At 59.0% G+C, this 20,832-nt stretch overlaps 1 protein-coding gene and 1 non-coding gene across 2 annotated transcripts in view; one reads left to right on the top strand and one right to left on the bottom strand.

The window, feature by feature from the left end:
• Window positions 1-6,580: 6,580 nt before the first annotated feature.
• Window positions 6,581-20,832, top strand: part of FAM131C (family with sequence similarity 131 member C) — a 23,868-nt gene continuing 9,616 nt past the window's right edge. The window contains exon 1 of the mRNA XM_061147806.1: window positions 6,581-6,657. Coding sequence (XP_061003789.1) covers window positions 6,636-6,657 — 22 coding nt within the window. The 5' untranslated portion in view covers window positions 6,581-6,635. The remainder of the gene's footprint in view (window positions 6,658-20,832) is intronic.
• Window positions 11,787-11,859, bottom strand: TRNAG-UCC (transfer RNA glycine (anticodon UCC)). Its single transcript has one exon. It is a non-coding gene; the product is annotated as a tRNA-Gly (tRNA).

Raw genomic sequence — 20,832 nt, 5'->3', positions numbered from 1 at the left:
CAGATCCAGAAAAGAGCTCCTTTCTCCAACCTTCTCAGCTACAGATGAACAGACTGAGGCCCAGAGGGGAACAGGCTTGCCCAAGTGATACCTGGGCTAGAACCCTGGGGTCCTAAATACTGTCCAGGGCTTTCCCACGACATCAAGATCTCTGCATGCAGCTCAGCAAGATTCAGCCAAGTCATTAAATGTAACGAGCATCTGTTGTCCCGGGTGTAAAACGAACACTGTTTCCCTCTCTGCCTGCCTCCCAGGGGACGGGGAGATGGGGGATGTGAGAACAGTCATGACCGGCTGTGAGGCTGGGTGATGTGGGAGAGAAGGCAGTGACCCCTCACCGCACATTTCAGCAGGACCCCACCCCTGCTGTGAACAGGCACAGGAGGAGACTTCAGTCCCAGGCCCGCCCTTCAGGCAGGCCAGTGCGCTGCATATGCAGCCCATGTCCTGCCCCCACCGACTGCTCAGAGACTCAGGGGCGGGAGGGAAGAAGAAGCGGTGACCGTCTCACCCTGCGTCTCAACTCCTGACCCTTGCTGTGCCCCTCCTCACACTTCTCACAATTTGTCAGTTTATTTATTCCAGTGACTTGTTCATGTCTGCCTTCTCTGCCAGACTCTAAACCAAGTGTCAGCAAACTTTTACTGCAAAGGGCCAGGTAACAACTATTTTTGGCTTTGAGAGCCATGGGATTCTTGCTGCAAGAACACAATTCTTCTGTTGTAAGGCAGGGCGGCCACAGGTAAACAAATGAGCACAGATGTGTGTCAATAAAACTTTATTTTAAAACGATGGCCAAAGGCCGGATTTGGCCTATTGTAAGGCAGGGTGGCCAGAGGTAAACAAATGAACACAGATGTGTTTCAATAAAACTTTGTTTTAAAACAATGGCCAAGGGCTGGATTTGGCCCATGGATCATAGTTTGCTGACACCTACTCTAATCTCCAAGACAGCTGGGACCTGTCTGATTACTCTCAACTGTATACCATTTGAGCAGACAGCACGTTGCTGATGCTGACTTGGTCAATACTTGACGAATGAGGACATGAATGAGGAGGGACACAGGAAAGGCCTCTGTGGCTGAGACTCGAGGGGTGGATACAGGGGACGTGAACTAATCGAGGGGGATGCACAGTGTGTGCAAACATCCAGAGGCGGGAATGGGGGCAGACTGCGGGGCCGCAGGAGCTGCCAGGCTCCTAATCGCCCCTGAGGTCCAGACGGAGGGGCACGCTTGGAGTCTCCCAGCTGCTGCAGCGTGGCCACAGCTCAGGCGCCTCAGGAGGCCCATCAGTACAGCAGCTGGCACGCGGGAAGGTCTCAGCTGCCATGATTATCATTGTTGCTGTTACTAACCCAAACATACCCACCTGCCCCCACCCCCCAAGCCCACACCAATGGCTCCACTGAGATCAGGGGGCTCTCCCACACTGGGGGCGTGCCTCTGATGCCCATGAGAACTCCTGCCCCTGAAACAGCTGGGGGACACCTGTCCTGATGCAGGAGACACTTCACTCGGCTTACGCACCAGGCTGGAAGCTTTCCGAGAGCAGCGCTGGTGCCTCCTTAGTGCCCTGTGCTGTAACTGTTCCTCCTCCATCAGACTGAGGACTTATTCTCTGTCCCTCCCCTGTCTAGTCCAGCTGGTCACCTGGAAGGGACTCTGACCTGTCATCTCACTCCAGCTGGAAGCCCCCGCCCCGCCCCAATCTCGAGCCTGGAGCTGAGAGTGCAAAACTCTGAGCTCAGCCTGTGGCCTTTTCTCTCAGGCTTCCCGGAAAGGCCCCAAGCCCTGGTCTCCGGGGCCCATAGGCAGGGCCTGACCTCTACAGGTAGCACCTGGCACCTGAAGCCTGCAGGTGGAGCAGGTAGTCCCTCCAGCTACAGGGCTCCAGGCCCAGCTGTGCTCCTAAATGGCCTTGGTTGGCTTCCTAGGCCTCGGTTTTCACATCTGTACAGTGGGAGTCAGGACCAGGTAACGTGAGTTCAGGAGTGCTGGTGGCTTAAATGAAGACTGTGCAAATCTGGTCAATGCAGCCTTGTATTCTGAAGCCTGGAAGGGAGATAACAACTTTGTTCTAATAAAAAGGCACCCTGGGACTTGCCTGGTGGTCGTGGCTGAGACTCTGCTTCCAATGCAGAGGACCTGAGTTCGATCTCTGGTCAGGGAACTAGAGTCCACATGCCACAACTAAGAGTTCACATGCTGCAACTAAGACCCAGCACAGCCAAAAAAAAAAAAAATGTAGCCCTTACTAGGGCAGACCCAGCCCGTGCCAGAGCCCGGGGCTTGGTGACCAGAGCACGGGCATGGTTTCTGTGTCCTCCTGCTCGGCTGGGCTCCCTCATGCAGAACACACGATGCACAACCTCACAGAGTGGGTGAGTCTGAGTCGCCAAGCTCGGCACTTTCTGGATAAATTGGCCTCAGGAGGCAGGCCAATGACAGCAGTGAAGAATGAGGCTGTCTTAGGCTGTCCCCTGGTGGTCAGGCGGCGCATGACACACACGGCCCCAGAGACGCATCTCAGGGGAGCCGTAACCTGCCTTGGTTCCTGCAGGGGGCCGCCTCCCTGCCACAGAGTCAGGGTGCCAGCCTCGGACCCCTGAGAAACAGATCCTGTCGTGAATCAGCTACTGTAGGCCAGGCCTGGGCTGGCACTTTAGAGATGAGCTCAGTGAATGGCGCTAACTCACCAGGCCAGAAGGTCCCCCGGCCGGGGCTGGCCTCCCCCCATCACTGGTGCCCACCACAGCGTCTCTTCCGTCACCTGGAAGCCCTCTGCAGAACTTACCCTCTTCCGTCTCCCGGTCCCACCCAGTCATGAGGGAGTAGGGGGAGCTCTCTCTAGTCACCCCACTCCAGCTAGAAGCCCCCGGGCCCAGAGCTGGATTGCAGAGTGGGCACCATCTGAGGTCAGCTGTGGGCTTCTTGCCCAGGCGTCTCAGGAAGGCCCCCAGCCCTGGTCCTCAGGACGCCCCGGTCAGGTTGGGCCTCTGGAGGAACAAGGAACTGTACTGGGAGCCTCACCTGGGCCTCGACAGCCCCCGACCCCCACCCCAAAGGTGACTGGAAGGGAGGAGTCTGGCTTGCAGATGGAGAAGGAGGATGGGGCTTCCCAAGGCTCTCTGGATGAAGACGAGATCCCAGCACCTTGGGATCCGGGCCCACGGCCTGGCCAGCCCCACCACCCCACCAGCTCACCGCCAACCCCCCCACCTCTGTGTGCCAGCCACCCAGGCCTGGGGTGGAGGATGGTGCAGGGCAAGGGGAGCCACAGGCAGAAATAGCTCAGGTCAGGGAGGACAGCAGTGCACCCCTGTTCCCGCCAAGTGTGGCAGAAGAGCTGCCTCCAGAAAAAGAAACACAGACTCGTCCTGCTGAGAGTCGGACCCTGCCTCCCTCCTCCACACCATCGCCCATGCCATTCTCTCTGCCAGGCCGGGTCACACTCACCTTCCATCTGGGGACTTATCACTATCATCTCCGCTGGACGCTGCCTCCACCTGAGAGACCAGATCAAGTCCTCCTCTTCTACCCTCTCAAGAGCTCTTGTCTAGAACCTTCCAGGGCAGTGAGTCTCAATTTGCCTGGCCATTATCGGGTTAATGCCAACCTCCCCCACCAGTCTTCTCCCTCCCCAGAGAATGGAAACCTGTCTCCATCGCCACCCCACAGCACTGGGCACGTAGTTGGTCTCTGGAAGTATCTGCTGGATGAAGGAGAGGTGAAATCAGACAGCCCTGGCTGCAACCACTTTCCGGACGTGTGGCCTCAGACAGGTCTCACGTTCTTACCTTCAGTCAATGAATATTTACTGAGCGTCTACTAGGTATTATTCTGAGCACTGGAGGTAAACCCAGATCTGTCTGGTTTCCAGTTCTGTTCGCTTTCCGCTTATCCAGCTCTGTCTTTCCTGAGAAAACCAGTGTTGAGGAGATGTCTGAGGTTGGGAGGTGGGCACCTCCAGTCTGAAGTCTCATCCTCCCCCACTGGACCCTGGGTGTCATAGATCCCGGTCCCCATGGGCCCGTCACAGCCTGCCTCCGAGTCTTTGTGGACATGGAGCGTGCCTTCATCTCTGCCTGCCAACATCCCTCTTAACCTTCAAACTTCCACTGCGGGGCCACCCTTGCCTTAACACTGTCCTCCTGACCCTTGGCAGAAGCAGCTCTCCCCGACCACCCATGGCTGGCGTGGGGGGGTGCCCCGCTGGCCACCCTTACCGGAGTTACTTATGCTCGTGGCTCCCCCGAACTGTGCTGACCTCCCTCTCAGGACTGCCTGGGCGGGACCAAGTCTGAGTCATCCCTAACCTCCCAGTGATTGACCTCTCCCCCACCACACTGCAGCGTCTCCTCTCCGCGCTCCTGCGCCCAGCCCGGGGCCAGGCACTCAGCATGGTGGACGTTCACTGTTCGCCAGGAGCAGCGGGGCTGGCCACGCAGAGGGGGCGCTGGCCGGATCCCCCAAACCATGTCGAGAGAGTGGGACGCAGAGTGTGACAAGCACAGCCAGGCACTCTCCTCTGGCCCCTCCCCCACCAGGAGCCCCCTCCCCCATGGATGGCTGGGGGCAGGGGGGTGGAAGGTCACCAGGCAGATGGGCTCTGGGCTGAGCCGGAAGAGGACAGCCTGCCCCCGGGGAAGGACAGCCACACATCTTGGCGCTGTCTGGGAATTGTCCGCTTCAGCAGAATTTCAAGGACGGGGAAGGTGAATGTGGGTGTGCTGGGGGGGCAGCCCACCCCGCAAGGCCCAGTCTCAGCCGAGGGCAGGGGCTGGGCTGACGGGCAGCAGGCCTGCGTTCCAGCCCTCACTCGGCCGCCAGCTGGCTGTGCGACCTTGGGCAGGCCCCTGCCCCTCTCTGTGCTCCCGTCTGGACAAGGAGAGGATCAGTCAGTGGAGAGCTGACCAGCGTGAACGCTGAGGCCGGGCTGGCCAGAGCCCCACCCTGGACGTGTCTCTGGGCTGCGGAGCAAGTGCCTCTGGTGGCACACTGCCCAGCCTCCCCGTGGGCCTCTGTCTCAGGCTGAAGGGGCGCCCTGGGCTCCCCAGCACCTTTCCCCCATGAGCCTGACACCCCCTCTGCCCCCAGAGCAGCCGGGCTGCTAGCGGGAGCCTCTGCGGCTGTGACCCAGCGTCCTGCGTCAGGGTGAGTCACAGCCCTCCCTCCAGCCGGAGCCAGGTGCCCCGTGATGGGAGGAAGAGAAAGGACCCCCGCACCCCAGGACCAGCGCATCTGTCGTGCTCACACCCGCACCTAGTAGGCGCTTCACGCACGTCCACTGCATGGAGGTTCTTCAGCATTCTCACTTTGTGAGGAAATGTCACACCTGTGTTCACCATCACTGCTATTTTTAGCTCTAAGTACCTACTACGGGTCAGTCATTTTGCACACATCATCTCACTGATCCTTACAGCAATCCCATGAGGTAAGATTTCTACCCCCGGTTAACAGGCAAAAAAACCTGAGGCTCAGAGAAGGGAAGCAGCTTGTCCCAGGTCACACAGCGGGTGTGAGCCAAGCCCACGTTCTCACCAGTGGTGCTGACACCCCTGGCCGGGGTCTCTCCCCACCAGGACTTTTCTCCAGAGAAGGCGCCAGGCCTGAGGAAAGAGGAGATGCCAGCGCCCACCCCACTGCCCACCCCCACATGTGCAGCCCCAGGTCTGGCTCCTGCCCGGCTAGAGGCCCTGAGCCCCACCACACGGCCACCCCAGCTGCCTTCATCCTTCAGAGCCCTGCTGGGCCGGCACCTGGGAACCTGGCCTCCTCACTCATAAAAGGGGCACCGTGCCACCTGCCCCCCGCCTGGTGCACGGAGGTGTCAGGATGCACCAAAAGAGGCGAAAGTGAGCACTCCGTGCCTAAGGGCTGTGCTGGACCGCTGACTGAGGAGCTGGGGTGTGTCTGAGCACGACTGCGTGTGAACGCGAGTGTGTGTGAATGTGGGTGTGTGCGGTGGTGAGCGTGTGGGTGAAGCATATGCTCGCACGTGCGACTGTACGCACGTGTGTTCATGGGTAGGCATGTGAGAGGGTGAGTGTGAGTGATTAGAGGGGCCTGGGTCACCTGCCCTCAGGCGCCGGAGGCGACCGCAGGCCGTGACCTTGACCTGCCTGTTTACCATCCCCTCCGTCTACATCCCCGGCCTGGCCCATCAACGCCCAGTGAGGGGCTGACGGGCAAAAGTCGGCGTCCCTCCCCGCGCAGGAGCCCTGGGCAAGGCGTGTGAGCACCTCCGTTTCTTCCCTGCAAAGCGGTTCACTGCCCACCCTGCGCGCCGCTCCGCTGCAGGATGCTGGAGCCTCCCCGCCCCCGCCGCCCGTCCCTGCCCTTCACCCCGCGCCCTGGCGGCCCGAGGGCCCGGGATCCGACCTCCCGCTCCGCCTCCGCGCTCAGCGCCGCCCCCGCCGCGGCCACAGGTGCGCGGGCCACCGGTGCGGGCCCCGCCCGCGCTGACCGCGGCGGGGCGGCGCCAGGCGAGCGGGCGGCGCGATCCAGACTCCCGGGCAGCGGCGGGAGCTGCGGGCGCGACCCCTTCCCGCTCGTCCGCGTCGGCGCCGCGCGTGGGCCCCGCCGCGCCAGCGGAGACATGAGCGCCCGGCGGCCCGGCCCCGCGGCCCCGTGATGGGCTCCTGCGTGTCGCGAGGTGAGGGGGCCCTGGCCGTGCCGGGGGGACGGGGGCCCGCGCCGGGGTCGCGCGCAGTCCCTCGACCGCTCGAGGAGCCTGGGTGGGGGTGGGGGGAACCACGCGCCCTTGCGGGCGGCCGCACCCCACCGGCGCCTGGGGGGGACACGGTGCCCCGCCTGCATCCACACCCCACCAGGCGGCGGAAGCGGGGTTGCTCCCTTCCCGGCGGCGGCCGCACATCCCTGCCTGGGGCGGGGGACACGGAGCGTCTGCGCGCCCGGGCCTCTCCGGAGGGACTCGGGGCACTCGAGGCACAAGCCGACCCCCGTTCCCACGCCCCCTGAGACACAGGGCCCACCGCTGTCCGCGTACCCCGCTCCCTGTCTTCAGAGTGCCTGAACCCACCCGCGGCAGGGGTTAAGGGGATGAAGAGGGTCTAAAGAAGACCCCCTCCCCCACCCCGCCCACCCCCCCCTGCCCCGACTCCTGCAGGCGCCTCACCCCACCCCAGCCCGGTCAGCGGACAGGCGGGGACAGGCGGGGACAGACGGCCGGGCCCCTAGGAAGCCGCGGCCTGTGTCTCCGCCCGGCTGTCTGCTGCTGCCCGCTGGTGCCTGACCCCTGGCTGTCCCCCGGGAGGAACCAGGGAGCCCCCGGGAGCCGCCCTGGGGGCGCGGTGTGGGGGCAGGGAAGGGGTGGGCAGATGTTGGAGGCTGTGCAGGGTCACTTCACCCCACAGCGGGAGCAGCTGGGCTCCGGTGAGGAGGCACAGACCCTGGCTCCCTCTCTGCGGTGTGAAGCCAAACCCACTGATCCCAGGCATGGCCTTGGGGGGCTGCCGCCTCACCTGGCATCCCAGCTCTTAGGTGTGGAGGGGTCACCAGGTCTTGGGAAGGGGCTGGGCCAGCTCCAGGGGACCTGCCCCGGGAGAAGGGGGGAAAGGGCGCCGCCCCTCCCGGTCCTCTGGTGCCTGAGGGCTCTGCTCACCAGGCCACCTGGGGGTTCCGGAGGCAAGTGGCTCTGGATGTCTCAGGAGGGTGGGAATCGTGGGTGGGGGTTGGGCTGTGTGAGGCTCTTGCATTTATTCATTCATTAAACTGATGTCAGCCTGACACTTATGTGTGCCAGCCACTGTGTACATGCTGGGCGCCCAGAGGCGATGAGCCCAGCACAGCGTCTGCCCTGAGGCCTCCAGCTGGGCCAGAGGGGAAGGCACTGTTAAGAGTAGAGAGGACTCAATTTTCTTCAGAACCAGCAGGCCCTTGGTATGCCTCCAGAAACCCGGAAGTCTGGGCAGGCTCCTGGTGTTGGGGTCCTGGTATTCCCTTTCCTGTGACTCTCCCGCACACTCGATTGTCCTGTGCCAGCCGCCGGAGGTCCAGCCCCAGGGGCACTTGCCCGTGAGCCATACACCAGGGTGCTGCTGTCAGGACCGGGGCAGGGGCTCGGGTCCTCTGACGCCCCCGTACCTGGTGCTGGGACCCTCTGCCATGCCCTCTGTGTGAGGTCACCCTGAGGCCTCCACCCTTCCTGCAGAGGCTCGGGCTCCTCGTTGTGTATTCTGACCTTGTGCCCTCCTGAGGGGGTCTGCCCACTCCCAGTGCCAACATGCCTGCAGGCACAGAGAGGCACAGAGCGGGTGAGCCCACTTGGTTCTGGGGGTCTGAACCCCTGAGTGGAGGCCACCTGCCCCTCTAGCTGTCCCTGCTCCTCCCAGAGTGCGTGTGGCTCACCAGCTGCTGGTGGGCACATTCCAGGCACAACTCGCCAGGCTGGGGTCTGCACTGCACAGCCCGCATTTCACAGACAGGGAAACAGAGTCTGGGGCTGCATGGTTAAGAAAGAGCAGAAGCGAGGCTTGACCGCAGTTATGCCGGCTTCGGAACCTGTGCCCTTGTCCTCTGTACCACACAGCCAGCCATGGGACCCAGGGCTGGCCTGCCTGCTCCTCTCCAGCCCGAGGCTTCCAAGAGCCTCTGAGTCTCTATGTACTAAGCTGCTCCGTCGTGTCTGACTCTGTGCAACCCTACGGGCTGTAGTCCTCCAGGCTCCTCTGTCCACGGGATTCTCCAGGCAGGCACACTGGACTGAGTTGCCATGCCCTCCTCCAGGGGATCTTCCCGACCCAGGAATTGAATCCATGTCTCTTAACGTCTTCTGCATTGGTAGGCGGGTTCTTTACCGCTGGCGCCACCTGGGAAGCCCTGGGAGTCTCCACACCTGCATCAATTGCTAACAACAGCCCTGTACTCCACATGCCCAACTCAGCAGCCTGAAGCCAGGCCAGAGACTGCATCCTGCTGCTGCCCATGCCCATCCCAGAGCCCGCACGTGGCTGGAACTCCCCAGCCAAACCCCAGGTTTCAGGCTGCATGTGAGACAGCCACCCCACCCAGCCCTGGGCAGCAGTTAGCTCCCTCAAGCCAGGCCTGAGAGGGTAGGAGTGTGACTTTGGAGCCGGCCAGCCTGCTCTGAGACCTCAGCGAGTTACTTAACCTTGTGTATATATCTCGGTGTTCTCATCTCTAAAATGGGAATAATACTGCCATGGATGTCTTAGGGGTACTGAAAGTGATAGTCGCTCAGTCATGTCCAACTCTTTGTGACTCCATGGACTGTAGCCCGCCAGGCTCTTCTGTCCATGGAGTTCTCCAGGCACGAATACTGGAGTGGGTTGCCAATCCTTTCTCCAGGGGATCTTCCCAACTCAGGGATCGAGCCCAGGCCTCCTGCATTACAGGCGGGTTCTTTACCAGCTGAGCCACCAGGGACACTGGGAGGGGATTAAGTGACTTAATTCATGTAAAGCACTCAGACCACTACCTTGCATGTGGCAATCCCGCTAAGTGTTAGCTGTCACTTTGGTTTTTAATTTTTATTACTATGCTTCTGTGCAGACAGCTAATCCAGACCCTCTTGGCTGGGAAAGGGGAAGCTACAGGGGCTTTGAGCACCATCCTGCCTTGTAGGAAAAGACACATGTGAGGAGCTGAGGATTTGGGGAAAGTGACTGGGCCCAGATGGAGGCACCAAACGCCTTTCCTCAGAGCCGTTTTGTGTTGTCTTGAGTGCTTATCCTGAGCTGACTGAGGCATCACTCTCCTGACCTTGTTAGACCCCATTCAACCCTAAAAGGGGGGCATAGGGCTCAGAGATGGCAAGGGTCTTGGCTGAGGTCACACAGGCAGGATCCAAGAGGCAGGATTTGAGTCCAGGACTGCATGATCTTGGAGCCTGAGCATAGAACCCCTGCCTTTTGCTTTCTCGTGTCCCCACTTAGAGAGGGGTACGAGCATGTGGCCCGTGCTTGAGACATTCAGCTCTCTGGAAAAACGCCAGTGTTAGCATTTGGTTTGGCTTTGCTGCCACCCGCGGTGACAGTCTGTACAGAGCAATCTGTCTGCCCGCGTCTCTGCAGCTCCAGGTCTCTCCATGCCCATCTCCTGCCCCTGGGGCTGAAACTCTCTGCCTGCCCCTTCCTGCCTCAGCCCACTCCTCCAGACCACCCGTCACCCTCCTGGCCCCACCCTGGATCCAGTGCCTGGGAGCTATGAGTTGTGAGACTGAGGAGTTCCTTCTGGAGGGTCAAGCACCTGATGATGCCTGGGAGGGGCTGCAAGCTCTAAGAGGGCTGCCCAGAGCACCCCCAGCATGCCCAGCACTCTGACCCCTGACTGTGACCCCTCCATCCCCCCTGACTGTGACCCCCCTCCCCAGCACCCCCAGTGCTCTGACCCCTGACTGTGACCCCCCCATCCCCCCACCCCCAGTGCTCTGACCCTTGACTGTGACCCCCCACCCCCAGCACCCCCAGTGCTCTGACCCTTGACTGTGACCCCTCCATCCCCCCGACTGTGACCCCTCATCCCCAGCACCCCTAGTGCTCTGACCCTTGACTGTGACCCCTCCATCCCCCCGACTGTGACCCCTCATCCCCAGCACCCCTAGTGCTCTGACCCTTGACTGTGACCCCTCCATCCCCCTTGACTGTGACCCCCCACCCCCAGCACCCCCAGTGCTCTGACCCTTGACTGTGACCCCTCCATCCCCCTTGACTGTGACCCCCCACCCCCAGCACCCCCAGTGCTCTGACCCTTGACTGTGACCCCTCCATCCCCCCGACTGTGACCCCTCATCCCCAGCACCCCTAGTGCTCTGACCCTTGACTGTGACCCCTCCATCCCCCCTGACTGTGACCCCCCTCCCCAGCACCCCCAGTGCTCTGACCCTTGACTGTGACCCCTCCATCCCCCCGACTGTGACCCCTCATCCCCAGCACCCCTAGTGCTCTGACCCTTGACTGTGACCCCTCCATCCCCCCGACTGTGACCCCCCACCCCCAGCACCCCTAGTGCTCTGACCCTTGACTGTGACCCCTCCATCCCCCCCGACTGTGACTCCCCATCCCCAGCACCCCCAGTGCTCTGACCCCTGACTGTGACCCCCCCCTCCCCCCACCCCCAGTGCTCTGACCCCTGACTATGACCCCCCATCCCCAGCACCCCCAGGCCCATCTCACCATGGCCCAGCAGAGCCCATGAGCAGAATCCCTCTGGGCACCGTGGGGAGACTGAGGAAGCGGGGATGGGGCCGTGTCCTTTAGAAGCTCGCAGTCTGAGCCGGGAGACACCGCCCTGTCCTTGCAGTTTTGTCTCGTGGGGGAGGCAGGACACACACGCTTGGAAAAACGGCCTGAGGACCTTCTCAGGAGATCAACACTGGTCAGCGGTCAGAGCACAAGCTCTGGAGTCTCAGACTGGCCCAGGTTTGAGCCTCATTTCTGCCACTTACGAGTAGGTGACCTTAACCTCTTTGAGCCTCACTTTCCCCATGTGTAAAATGGGTGTGAGTGAGTGAGTGAAGTAGGTCAGTCATGTCTGACTCTTTGCGACCCCATGGACTGTAGCCCACCTGACTCCTCTGTCCGTGGGATTTTCCAGGCAAGAATACTGGAGTGGGTTGCTATGCCCTCCTCCAGGAGATATTCCTGACCCAGGGACTGAACGCAGGTCTCCCACATTGTAGGCAGACGCTTTACCATCTGAGCCACCAGGGAAGTCAAAATGGGCATAGTAGTGCCTAATTTGCAGAGCTGTTGTTTCTCTCTCTGTCTCTGTCTTTTGGCCACCTGGCTTGCAGGATCTTAGTTCTCTGACCAGGGATTGAACCTGGGCCCCCAGCAGTGGAAGCACTGAGTCCTAACCTCTGGACCATCAGGGAATTCCCTGCAGAGTTGTTGTTAAGATAAAATGGGAGATAATGGATGGCAAGGCCTAGCAGAGGAGGTGGTCAGTCAACAGTGAAAGCAAATCACTGTACGCTAGACCATGCCCAGTAGGGCTGCTGGTAAGGTAACGGCCTAATGCAGCTGAGGCTGATCTAGGCAGGCTGCCTGGAGGAGGAGAGGCTAGATCAGGGTGTTCAGAGAAGTTGGGCTCTTGTCGCACAGGCGCACCAGCCCAGGGAGTGAGGGCTGGGATTCGTGCCCAGGGCAGGCCCGTGGGGGGAAGGCCGTGCCCACTGTGTTGTCTCCAGGGCAGGGCTGGAGCCTGGCAGCCGGCCATGGCCGTGGTCCACCCCGTGCACTCAGCCCAGGGGCCCCGAGATGCTTGGGGGAGGCCCAAGACGGTCCGGGGGGGTGTCATGAGAGGCTTTGGGCTTTGGCTGCATCTCAGATCCTGTGTGTTTTCGAGAGGAGCCTCACCGTCTCTGGGCCGCTGAGAGGGAGCAGGGTGAAGCCTGGGACCCGCGTCCCCCCCAGGCCATGGGGCAGATGGCAGGCATTGACTGATGGCTGGGGGCACGGGCCGCCAAGGGTCAGCTCAGGGGCTGGAAGGCAGAGAGCGGACTCCGGGGGGTTACATGGCGGCCTCACCTCAGGCACGAGTGGAGAGGAGCAGTGTGGGAACTTTTCCACAAGAGGGTGGAAGATCGGGAGCAGCTGCCTGGGTGGCTGGACGCGAGTGAGGAGCCGGCATGGGATGGCAGGGAGCATCCTGGGTGCACTGAGCAGTTCTGGTGGAAGCAGGGGGTGGGGGGAGGGAAGGAGAGGACGGCACCCCCCTTCAGGGTCTGGAGGCCCCCCCCATGCTGCCACGGCGACCTGGGCTTGTTCTGTGCCCGGCCTGTGGTGGAGGGGCAGTCAGAGAAGGGACCTCAGACCCTGGGTTCAGGGGAGTGGGCTGTGGACTGGGAAAGAGCAGGTGCCCCACAGCTCCCGTAGGGGAGGAAGGCACCTCCAGGAGCGTAGGCTGGGGGTCTCCGCAGGCTGTCCCCCAGCCCCCACCCGCATGAAACGTTGTGTTTTTCCAGTTGCCTGTGGTGATGTGGCCGCTGGTCCCAGCTGGGTGAAGCCTGTGATTTCACCCGGGGAGGGTTCATTACTGACATCTCCATGGCAACCAGCCTATGACATCACAGGGCCAGAGTCCTCAGGGGGAGAAGGCGGCTTTGGCAGAAGCATCTGCACCTCTCCTGAGCTGGGGGGCAGGAAAGCTGGGAGGGGGGCTGGGAGCAGGAGTCCAGGTCTGCACCACGTCGACAAATGGCCTTGTCTGAGTCCCACCTCCTCCAGGCTTCAGCGTCACCTGCCCGCTCCCCTCATTCCTGCTCTGTGGCTGCAGTTTCCGAATAGCTTCCGGTGACAGGTGGGGGCCTGGAGGGAGCCTGCACCCTCGGGAGTTCCTGGGGCAGCCGGTAGCCAGCATCACCTGGCCTGCACCTTGGAGGCTCCGGCTCGTGGGTGCGGGAACCCTCAGAGGGCAACTTTCAAACTTTTTTGACTGGACCCGTAAGAATAAATGTATCTTGTATCATAACCCAGGACATACACATGGAAAATTCTTACTGTGCACACATGGGTGTCTTTCCAATTCAAAAGAGGCTTCATGAAATAAGACTTAAACTGATTGTACAGTGGGTTCTCATATTTTCTGTTCTACCCCATTCTGTTTCATTCTTTTAAAATACAATCTAGGAAATTGCTTGCTTGACCCACTGAAGGTTTTCCCCTCGCCCCCCGCCTGGTTTGAACATCAACTCTGAAGGGCCTGGAGTGTGGCCTCTGTACCCTGGACAGCCTGAAGCCCAGTGAGGGGCAGGATTTGCCCAGGGTCATGCGGCCAGAGCTGAGGGTAAGGAGCACAGTGCATTGCACGCTCCGGGTGCACCCCGTTCCGCCCTCACGGTCCTGCACTGCCCTCACTGCTCCTAGTTCCCGGATCGCTGAGCTCTGGATCCAAGGGCTGCAGCTTAACCTGACCCCACTTCCCTTTTCTCCAGTCCCTGCCGCAAACAGTCTCACTGAACTGCCCCGACCTGCCGGCCCAGAACACCCTTCGGGCAGATCACAGAACCCTCTCACCTCTTTAGGACACAAGTCTAGTCCATCCAGTTTGAATGACAGCTTTCCTCTCCCATCCCATCTGACCCTCCCCTCATCCCCCGTGGCTGAGGCTTGTTGTTGTTCCGTTGCTAAGTTGTATCCGACTCTTTGCGACCCCATGGACTGCAGAACGCCAGGCCTCCCTGTCCTTCACTATCTCCCATAGTTTGCTCAAACTCATGTCCATTGAGTCGGTGATGCCATCCAATCATCTCATCCTCTGTCGTCACCTTCTCCTCCTGCCTTCAGTCTTTCCCAGCATCAGGGTCTTTTCCAGTGAGTCGGCTCTTTGCATCAGGTGGCCAAAGAACTGGAGTTTCAGCTTCAGCATGAGTCCTTCCAGTGAATGTTCAAGGTTGATATCCTTTAGGATTGACTGGTTTGATCTCCTTGCAGTCCAAGGGACCCTCAAGAGTCTTCTCCAACAGCACAGTTGGAAAGCATCAATTCTTCAGCGCTCAGCTGGCCACACCCAAAGGTCATGGTCTGCTCTTTGCTCTGCTGGCCTCTCTCTCCTTTGGGTCCCATTCTCCTGTGGCATGCTGGAGTTCAGCACAAAAAACTTGAGAAAAAATGGGGCAGAGACCATTTTGTATTTGTATCTATCTGGAGCTCTAACAGTCTCCCTTGGCTACCCCTGGCTCACTGGTGACTCCTCTATGTAGTTGGCACCCAAATGTTCATTCCTTCGTTCTTACATCAAATATTTAACGAGCACCTACTATGTGCCAGACTTGCTGGAATGTGAAGTCAAGTGGGCCTTAGGAAGCATCACTATGAACAAAGCTAGTGGAGGTGATGGAATTCCAGTTGAGCTATTTCAAATCCTGAAAGATGATGTTGTGAAAGTGCTGCACTCAATATGCCAGCAAATTTGGAAAACTCAGCAGTGGCCACAGGACTGGAAAAGGCCAGTTTTCATTCCAATCCCAAAGAAAGGCAATGCCAAAGAATACTCAAACTACCGCACAATTGCACTTATCTCTCATGCTAGTAAAGTAATGCATAAAATTCTCCAAGCCAGGCTTCAGCAATACATGATCTGTGAACTTCCAGATGTTCAAACTGGTTTTGGAAAAGGCAGAGGAACCAGAGATCAAATTGCCAACATCCGCTGGATCATCGAAAAAGCAAGAGAGTTCCAGAAAAACATCTATTTCTGCTTTATTGACTATGCAAAAGCCTTCGACTGTGTGGATCACAATAAACTGTGGTAAATTCTGAAAGAGATGGGAATACCAGACCACCTCACCTGCCTCCCGAGAAATCTGTATGCAGGTCAGGAAGCAACAGTTATAATTGGACATGGAGCAACAGACTGGTTCCAAATAGGAAAAGGAGTACATCAAGGCTGTATATTGTCACCCTGCTTATTTAACTTATATGCAGAGTACATCATGAGAAACGCTGGGCTGGAGGAAGCACAAGCTGGAATTAAGATTCCCAGGAGAAATATCAGTAACTTCAGACATGCAGATGACACCACCCTTATGGTAGAAAGTGAAGAACTAAAGAGACTCTTGATGAAAGTGAAAGAGGAGAATGAAAAAGTTGGCTTAAAGCTCAACATTCAGAAAACTAAGATCATGGCATTCGGTCCCATCACTTCATGGCAGATAGATGGGGTAACAGTGGAAACAGTGGCTGACTTTATTTTTTGGGGCTCCAGAATCACTGCAGATGGTGATTGCAGCCATAAAGTTAAAAGACACTTACTCCTTGGAAGGAAAGTTATGACCCAACCTAGATAGCATATTAAAAAGCAGAGACATTACTTTGCCAACAAAGGTCCATCTGGTCAAGGCTATGGTTTTTCCAGTGGTCACGTATGGATGTGAGAGTTGAACTATGAAGAGGGCTGAGCACTGAAGAATTGATGCTTTTGAACAGTGGTTTTGGAGAAGACTCTTGAGAGTCCTTTGGACTGCGAGGAGATCCAACCAGTCCATCCTAAAGGAGATCAGTCCTGGGTGTTCATTGGAAGGACTGATTTTGACGTTGAAGCTCCAATACTTTGGCTACCTGATGCGAAGAGCTGACTCATTTGAAAAGACCCTGATGCTGGGAAAGATTGAGGGCAGGAGGAGAAGGGGACGACAGAGGATGAGATGGTTGGATGGCATCACCAACTCAATGGACATGGGTTTGGGTGGACTCTAGGAGTTAGTGATGGACAGGCAGGCCTGGCGTGCTGCGGTTCATGGGGGTTGCAAAGAGTCGGACACGACTGAGTGACTGAACTGAACTGAACGTGCCAGGCCCTGGGCAGGTGCTAGGGCCATTGTGGCAAGTTAAACAGACAGAGTCCCAGCCCTCCCAGAGTGCGTGTTCTAGGGGGAAACCATGAACAAGGAAACAGACACATGCTTTGTGGAGTGATGGGTGTAAAACAGGGTGAGGGGCTAGAGAGGGGCGGGTGTCCTGTTAAATGAGATGGTGGGGGAGGCCTCACTGAGGTTTTACCATCTGAGCAGAGATGTGGGCAGAGTGAGGCGTGAACCGTGTTTGGGGGGAGAGAGTCCCAGATGGAGGAAAGAGCGGCCGGCACACCAGATGAGATGGTTGGATGGCATCACCAACTCAATGGACATGAGTTTGAGCAAGCTCTGGGAGATAATGAAGGGCAGGGAAGCCTGGCGTGCTGTAATCCATGGGGTCGCAGAGAGTCAGACACGACTGAGCGGCTGAACAACGAGTCAAAAGTGGGTTGATGGCTGGGACAGCAGAGCTGGTTTCAGCCGCTTTGAAGAGGGCGTCCTCTCCCCCAACCCCACGTCCACCCTCTGAGCGGCTTTCTTCAAAAGTAGGGCCCTCCAAGCCTCCTGGGTCTCAGTTTTGGATCCAAGTAGACAATTCCCGAGGAACGAGAACCCTCTCCCTCAGTTGCCTGTTTTACAGATACGGAAGTGGAGGCTAGGAGAGGTGAAGTCACTTGTTTAGGGCCCAGAGGAATGAAGGGCGGACTCGGGAGTTGAACTGGACAGTCTGGCACCAGAGCCTGAGCCAGCTGTCTTCAGAGCAGTTCCTTGGGAGCCGACCCTGAAACTGGGATTTGGGTGTGACCGGAATGTGAAGGGAACCTTCCAGAGGAAACCATTGCAGAAGTGGAGAGAGCGGGGTGGAGGAGACGCAGCCAGGAGAGGATGTCCGTGGTCCTGCAGGGGGTGGTCTCAGCCTGATCCCACCTGGGACTCTGGGATGAGAGTGAAGCTCAGAGTGTCCCACCCGAAATACAGTAGCTGGGGCCCTGCCCCTCCAGTCACGGGCCAGGCCTGCTCCGCTGGGAGCAGCATGGCTTCTCGGCTAGTTTCAGCCCAGTTTCCCTTGGGCAGCCGTCTAAGAAGAGCATCAGGAGTTGCCTGGTGGAAGCCCAGCCTGAGGGATGGGGACTGTGGGCGACAGAAGCAGACGGGGGTCCACGGGGGTCTGGGGGGCTGGGTGGAGCGCCCACAGCCTCCTCTGCCCAGTTCCCCTCCTTGTAACCCCCCATCTCTGAGTCTCCAGTTCTGCCCACTCGTCTCCACCCAGCCCTGCCCTTGGGGTTGCCTGGTGCCCCCCCCCCCTCCAGCCTCAGACCCTCCCTGGCCTCCGCCTCCTCCAGGAAGCCCCGTCTGTGTCCACGCCATCGGTTCATCTGCTTCTGTCCAGGTGGCCCCCAGCCGGAAAGGGTGATGGGAGCCAATGCCCAGGGCAGGACGGTGGAGGCCGGGACGAGCATCCTGCAGAGGCTCCCCTCCCGTCATCGCCCCAGACCGCTCCTTCCAGACTCCGCAGCTTGGCGCGAGCCCCGCCCACCTCCCTCCTCCCTCCCCACCATCCCTGCGCCCACCTAAACCATCCACCTCCAGACACCCCCTCCTGGCCACCTGCCCCATCACTGCTCCCGTGCAGCCCCCAGACCCCGCCGGAAATCATCACAGTTCCTGTGCTTGAGGAGCCTCGGCATCAGACCCGCAGGGCTCAGGTCCTGACTGCCCGGGGCCATGTGCCTGGGGCTGTGAACCCCTACCTGCCCTGGGTTTCCTCACCTGCCAGGCTGACCACAGAGCCCTCCCTCTAGGTCAGGTGAGGACTCTGCCGTCCCGCTGGGACAGGAGGGTGTAGAGAGCTACAGATTGCGGGTGCTGCCATTCTCGCCGCTCAGTCTTGGGTTTGAGTGAGGGCCTTTGGGGGGCTTCCTGTGTGTAACTGTGAGCTCCCTGAGGGCAGGGACAGCTGATCCCATTTCAGTCCCCAGCTGCCTGCACAGTGTAGACATCCAGGAGATGAATGCTTAGTGGCTGAAGGAATAAATGGCTGCATGGGTGAATGAATGAATGATCAGTCTATAGCTCTTCATGTAACCAGGCTTTTCTAGATACCCAGACCTCAGCTCTGAGCAGCTCTCCGAGCTTGTGAGTTCTGGGTTAGTAGTCTGTCTCACTTACTAGAATGTCAGCTACACGAGGGCAGAGAAATCATCTCTCTCTCTCTTTTTTTTTTTTTGGATCATGCTGCACAACATATGGGATTTTAGTTCCCCAGACAGGGATCAAACTCTTGCAGTGGAAGCGCAGAGTCTTAACCACTGGACCACCAGTGAAAGAAAGTAAAAGTGTTAGTTTCTTAGTTGTGTCCAATTCTTTGTGACCCCGTGCACTGTAGCCCACCAGGCTCCTCAGCCCATGGAATTCTCCAGGCAAGAATACTGGAGTGGGTAGCCATTCCCTTCTCCAGGGGATCTTCCTGACCTCAGGATTGAACCCAGGTCTCCCGCATTGCGGGTAGATTCTTCACCATCTGAGCCACCGGGGAAGCCCAGGCTTCACCACTGTGTCCCTAGTACTCAGAACAGTGGGTGGAACATAGTAGTTGCTAAGCTAATACCTTTCGGGGAATGGAAGAGTAAGTACACACATTAATCGAATGAATGTTAAGTGTTCCCTGTTATCCTGGGGAACTGGAGGATTCCTCTTTAAGTTAGAGCAAGGATTCAGTCCAGCAGTTCTAGTTGCTTGGTTCAAGGTGTTCAGTCCCTCAGCAACGACTGTGACCCTAGTATGTGGTAGGCCCTGATAATTCGTCAGTGGCGGGCCGATCCCTGCCCGCCCACACGTAAGTACTTGTACCAGGCATCTTGTCCTGAATGCTGTGACAAAGGTAGACGTCACCCCCCAGGTGTTTACAGAGCACCCACTAAGTGCGGGTGCTGTGGACGCAGAGCCCCAGGCAGGGCCGCCGTGGCCTCCACCCCCGTGGTGCTCACACTCGTGGGGAGAGAGGCTGGACACTTAAATAAATACAAATATTGGGGTGATGACTGTGGGGGGTGACTGGTGGCCGGCATGGAAGCAGGGAGGTGGCCAGGACAGCCTCTCTTGAACTGAGCGCTGGATGATGAGGTTCAGGAGGATCTGGGGAATGAGTGTTCCAGGCACAGCGGGGAGAGGGGCAGCAAGGACGAAGAGCAGGCCTGGCCATTTGAGGAGCAGCACGGAGCGGAGTGCTGGAGGACAGTGAGCGCGGGTGCGGGTGGCTGACGGCCCCCAGGCCGGGGCTGCGTCTGGCTCTGTTCCTGAAGGTGACGGGAGGGAGGGAGCCGGGCAGACGGAGACAGCCTGAGTGGGCCCTGATGTCCCTGTGCTGCTGGTGCAGAGTGGATGGCCCAGCAGGGGAGGGAGGAGGCTCCTGGTGGAGAAGGTGAAGGCTCTCACGGCTCTCACCGGGCAAAGCGGGAGCAGAAGTGCTGATGGAGAGGGCTAAATCTGGAGTGGAGGTCAGAGAGAGGGCCAGGGGGACTTGCTGGTTGATTGGATGGGGTTGGTGGGAAGAGTTGGGGAAGCAGGACTCTGAGAAAGTGCCTGGATGTTTCTTTGGTGGGTGGACCATTGCATCGTCTTCTAAAACAGGGAGGAAAGGAAGATGGACTCTGGTTCGCAAGGTCCGTTTTGCCTGGTTTGCTTCAGATGCCTAGTGGGCAACCAGGTCGGGAGCTGGAAATTCAGTGAGGAGCTCCAGCAAAGAGTCGGGGCTGGAGGCATAAATGTGGGTGTCAGCTGCAGGGGTGAGACCTCCTGGGAGAGGGGAGAAGGGAGGTGAGAAGGGGCCCGGGACAAGCGGTGGGTTGGCTCTGGGGCTGAGCAGAGGAGGAGGTGGAGGAGGAAGAGGAGCGGCCATGGAGGTGGGGGGTCAGGAGCGGGTGTGGCTGGAGAGGGGGGCACCCTCGTGCCTGCTGCGGGGCCGCCAAGGATGGGCCGGAGGGTCACTCTGAGCTTTCTGGCCACTTGCCAAGAGCTGTCTCAAGGAAGGCTGGTTGGAACCGGTGCAGGAGAACAGGAGAAGATGGGGAATAGAGGCTGGATACAGCTCTAAGTTGGGGGCAGAGGAGTGAGCAAGGAGCGGAGGGAGCAGGAGTCGGGAGAAGGTCTTCCAAGGGTGGAGAGGCTTGGGTTGTCAGGACGGGAGGGGCTGGGCCCGGCCCAGTGGTGAGGGGACCCCATGGCAGGAGACAGGAGAGGCAATGCCGGCAAGAGTGCCTGAGCCCAGAGGCATCACAGCCACACCGATGGGCCGACTCTGGGGAGAGAAACACAGACAACACGGGAAAGAGAGAGCACAGAGCCCCGGTGGAGCGGCTGGGCTTGGACTTGGGGGGACAGTTCTTCCTTTGTCACAAGAGAGAAAGCAGACAGTGTGGCGTGTGGGCGGGGCAGTGATTTGAGGCGGGGAGAATGGGTGATTGATACCTGCCGAGGGCTCCTGGATTGCACTGAGAGCCAGAGGGCAGCCAGCACTAGGGTGCTAGGACCAGCAGGGGTGTCAGTGTGAAA

Source organism: Dama dama, chromosome 8, assembly GCF_033118175.1.
Source record: "Dama dama isolate Ldn47 chromosome 8, ASM3311817v1, whole genome shotgun sequence".
Lineage (NCBI taxonomy): Eukaryota > Metazoa > Chordata > Mammalia > Artiodactyla > Cervidae > Dama > Dama dama.
Note: the sequence above shows the minus strand (reverse complement) of the source record. Positions and strands in the feature narration are given on the sequence as shown.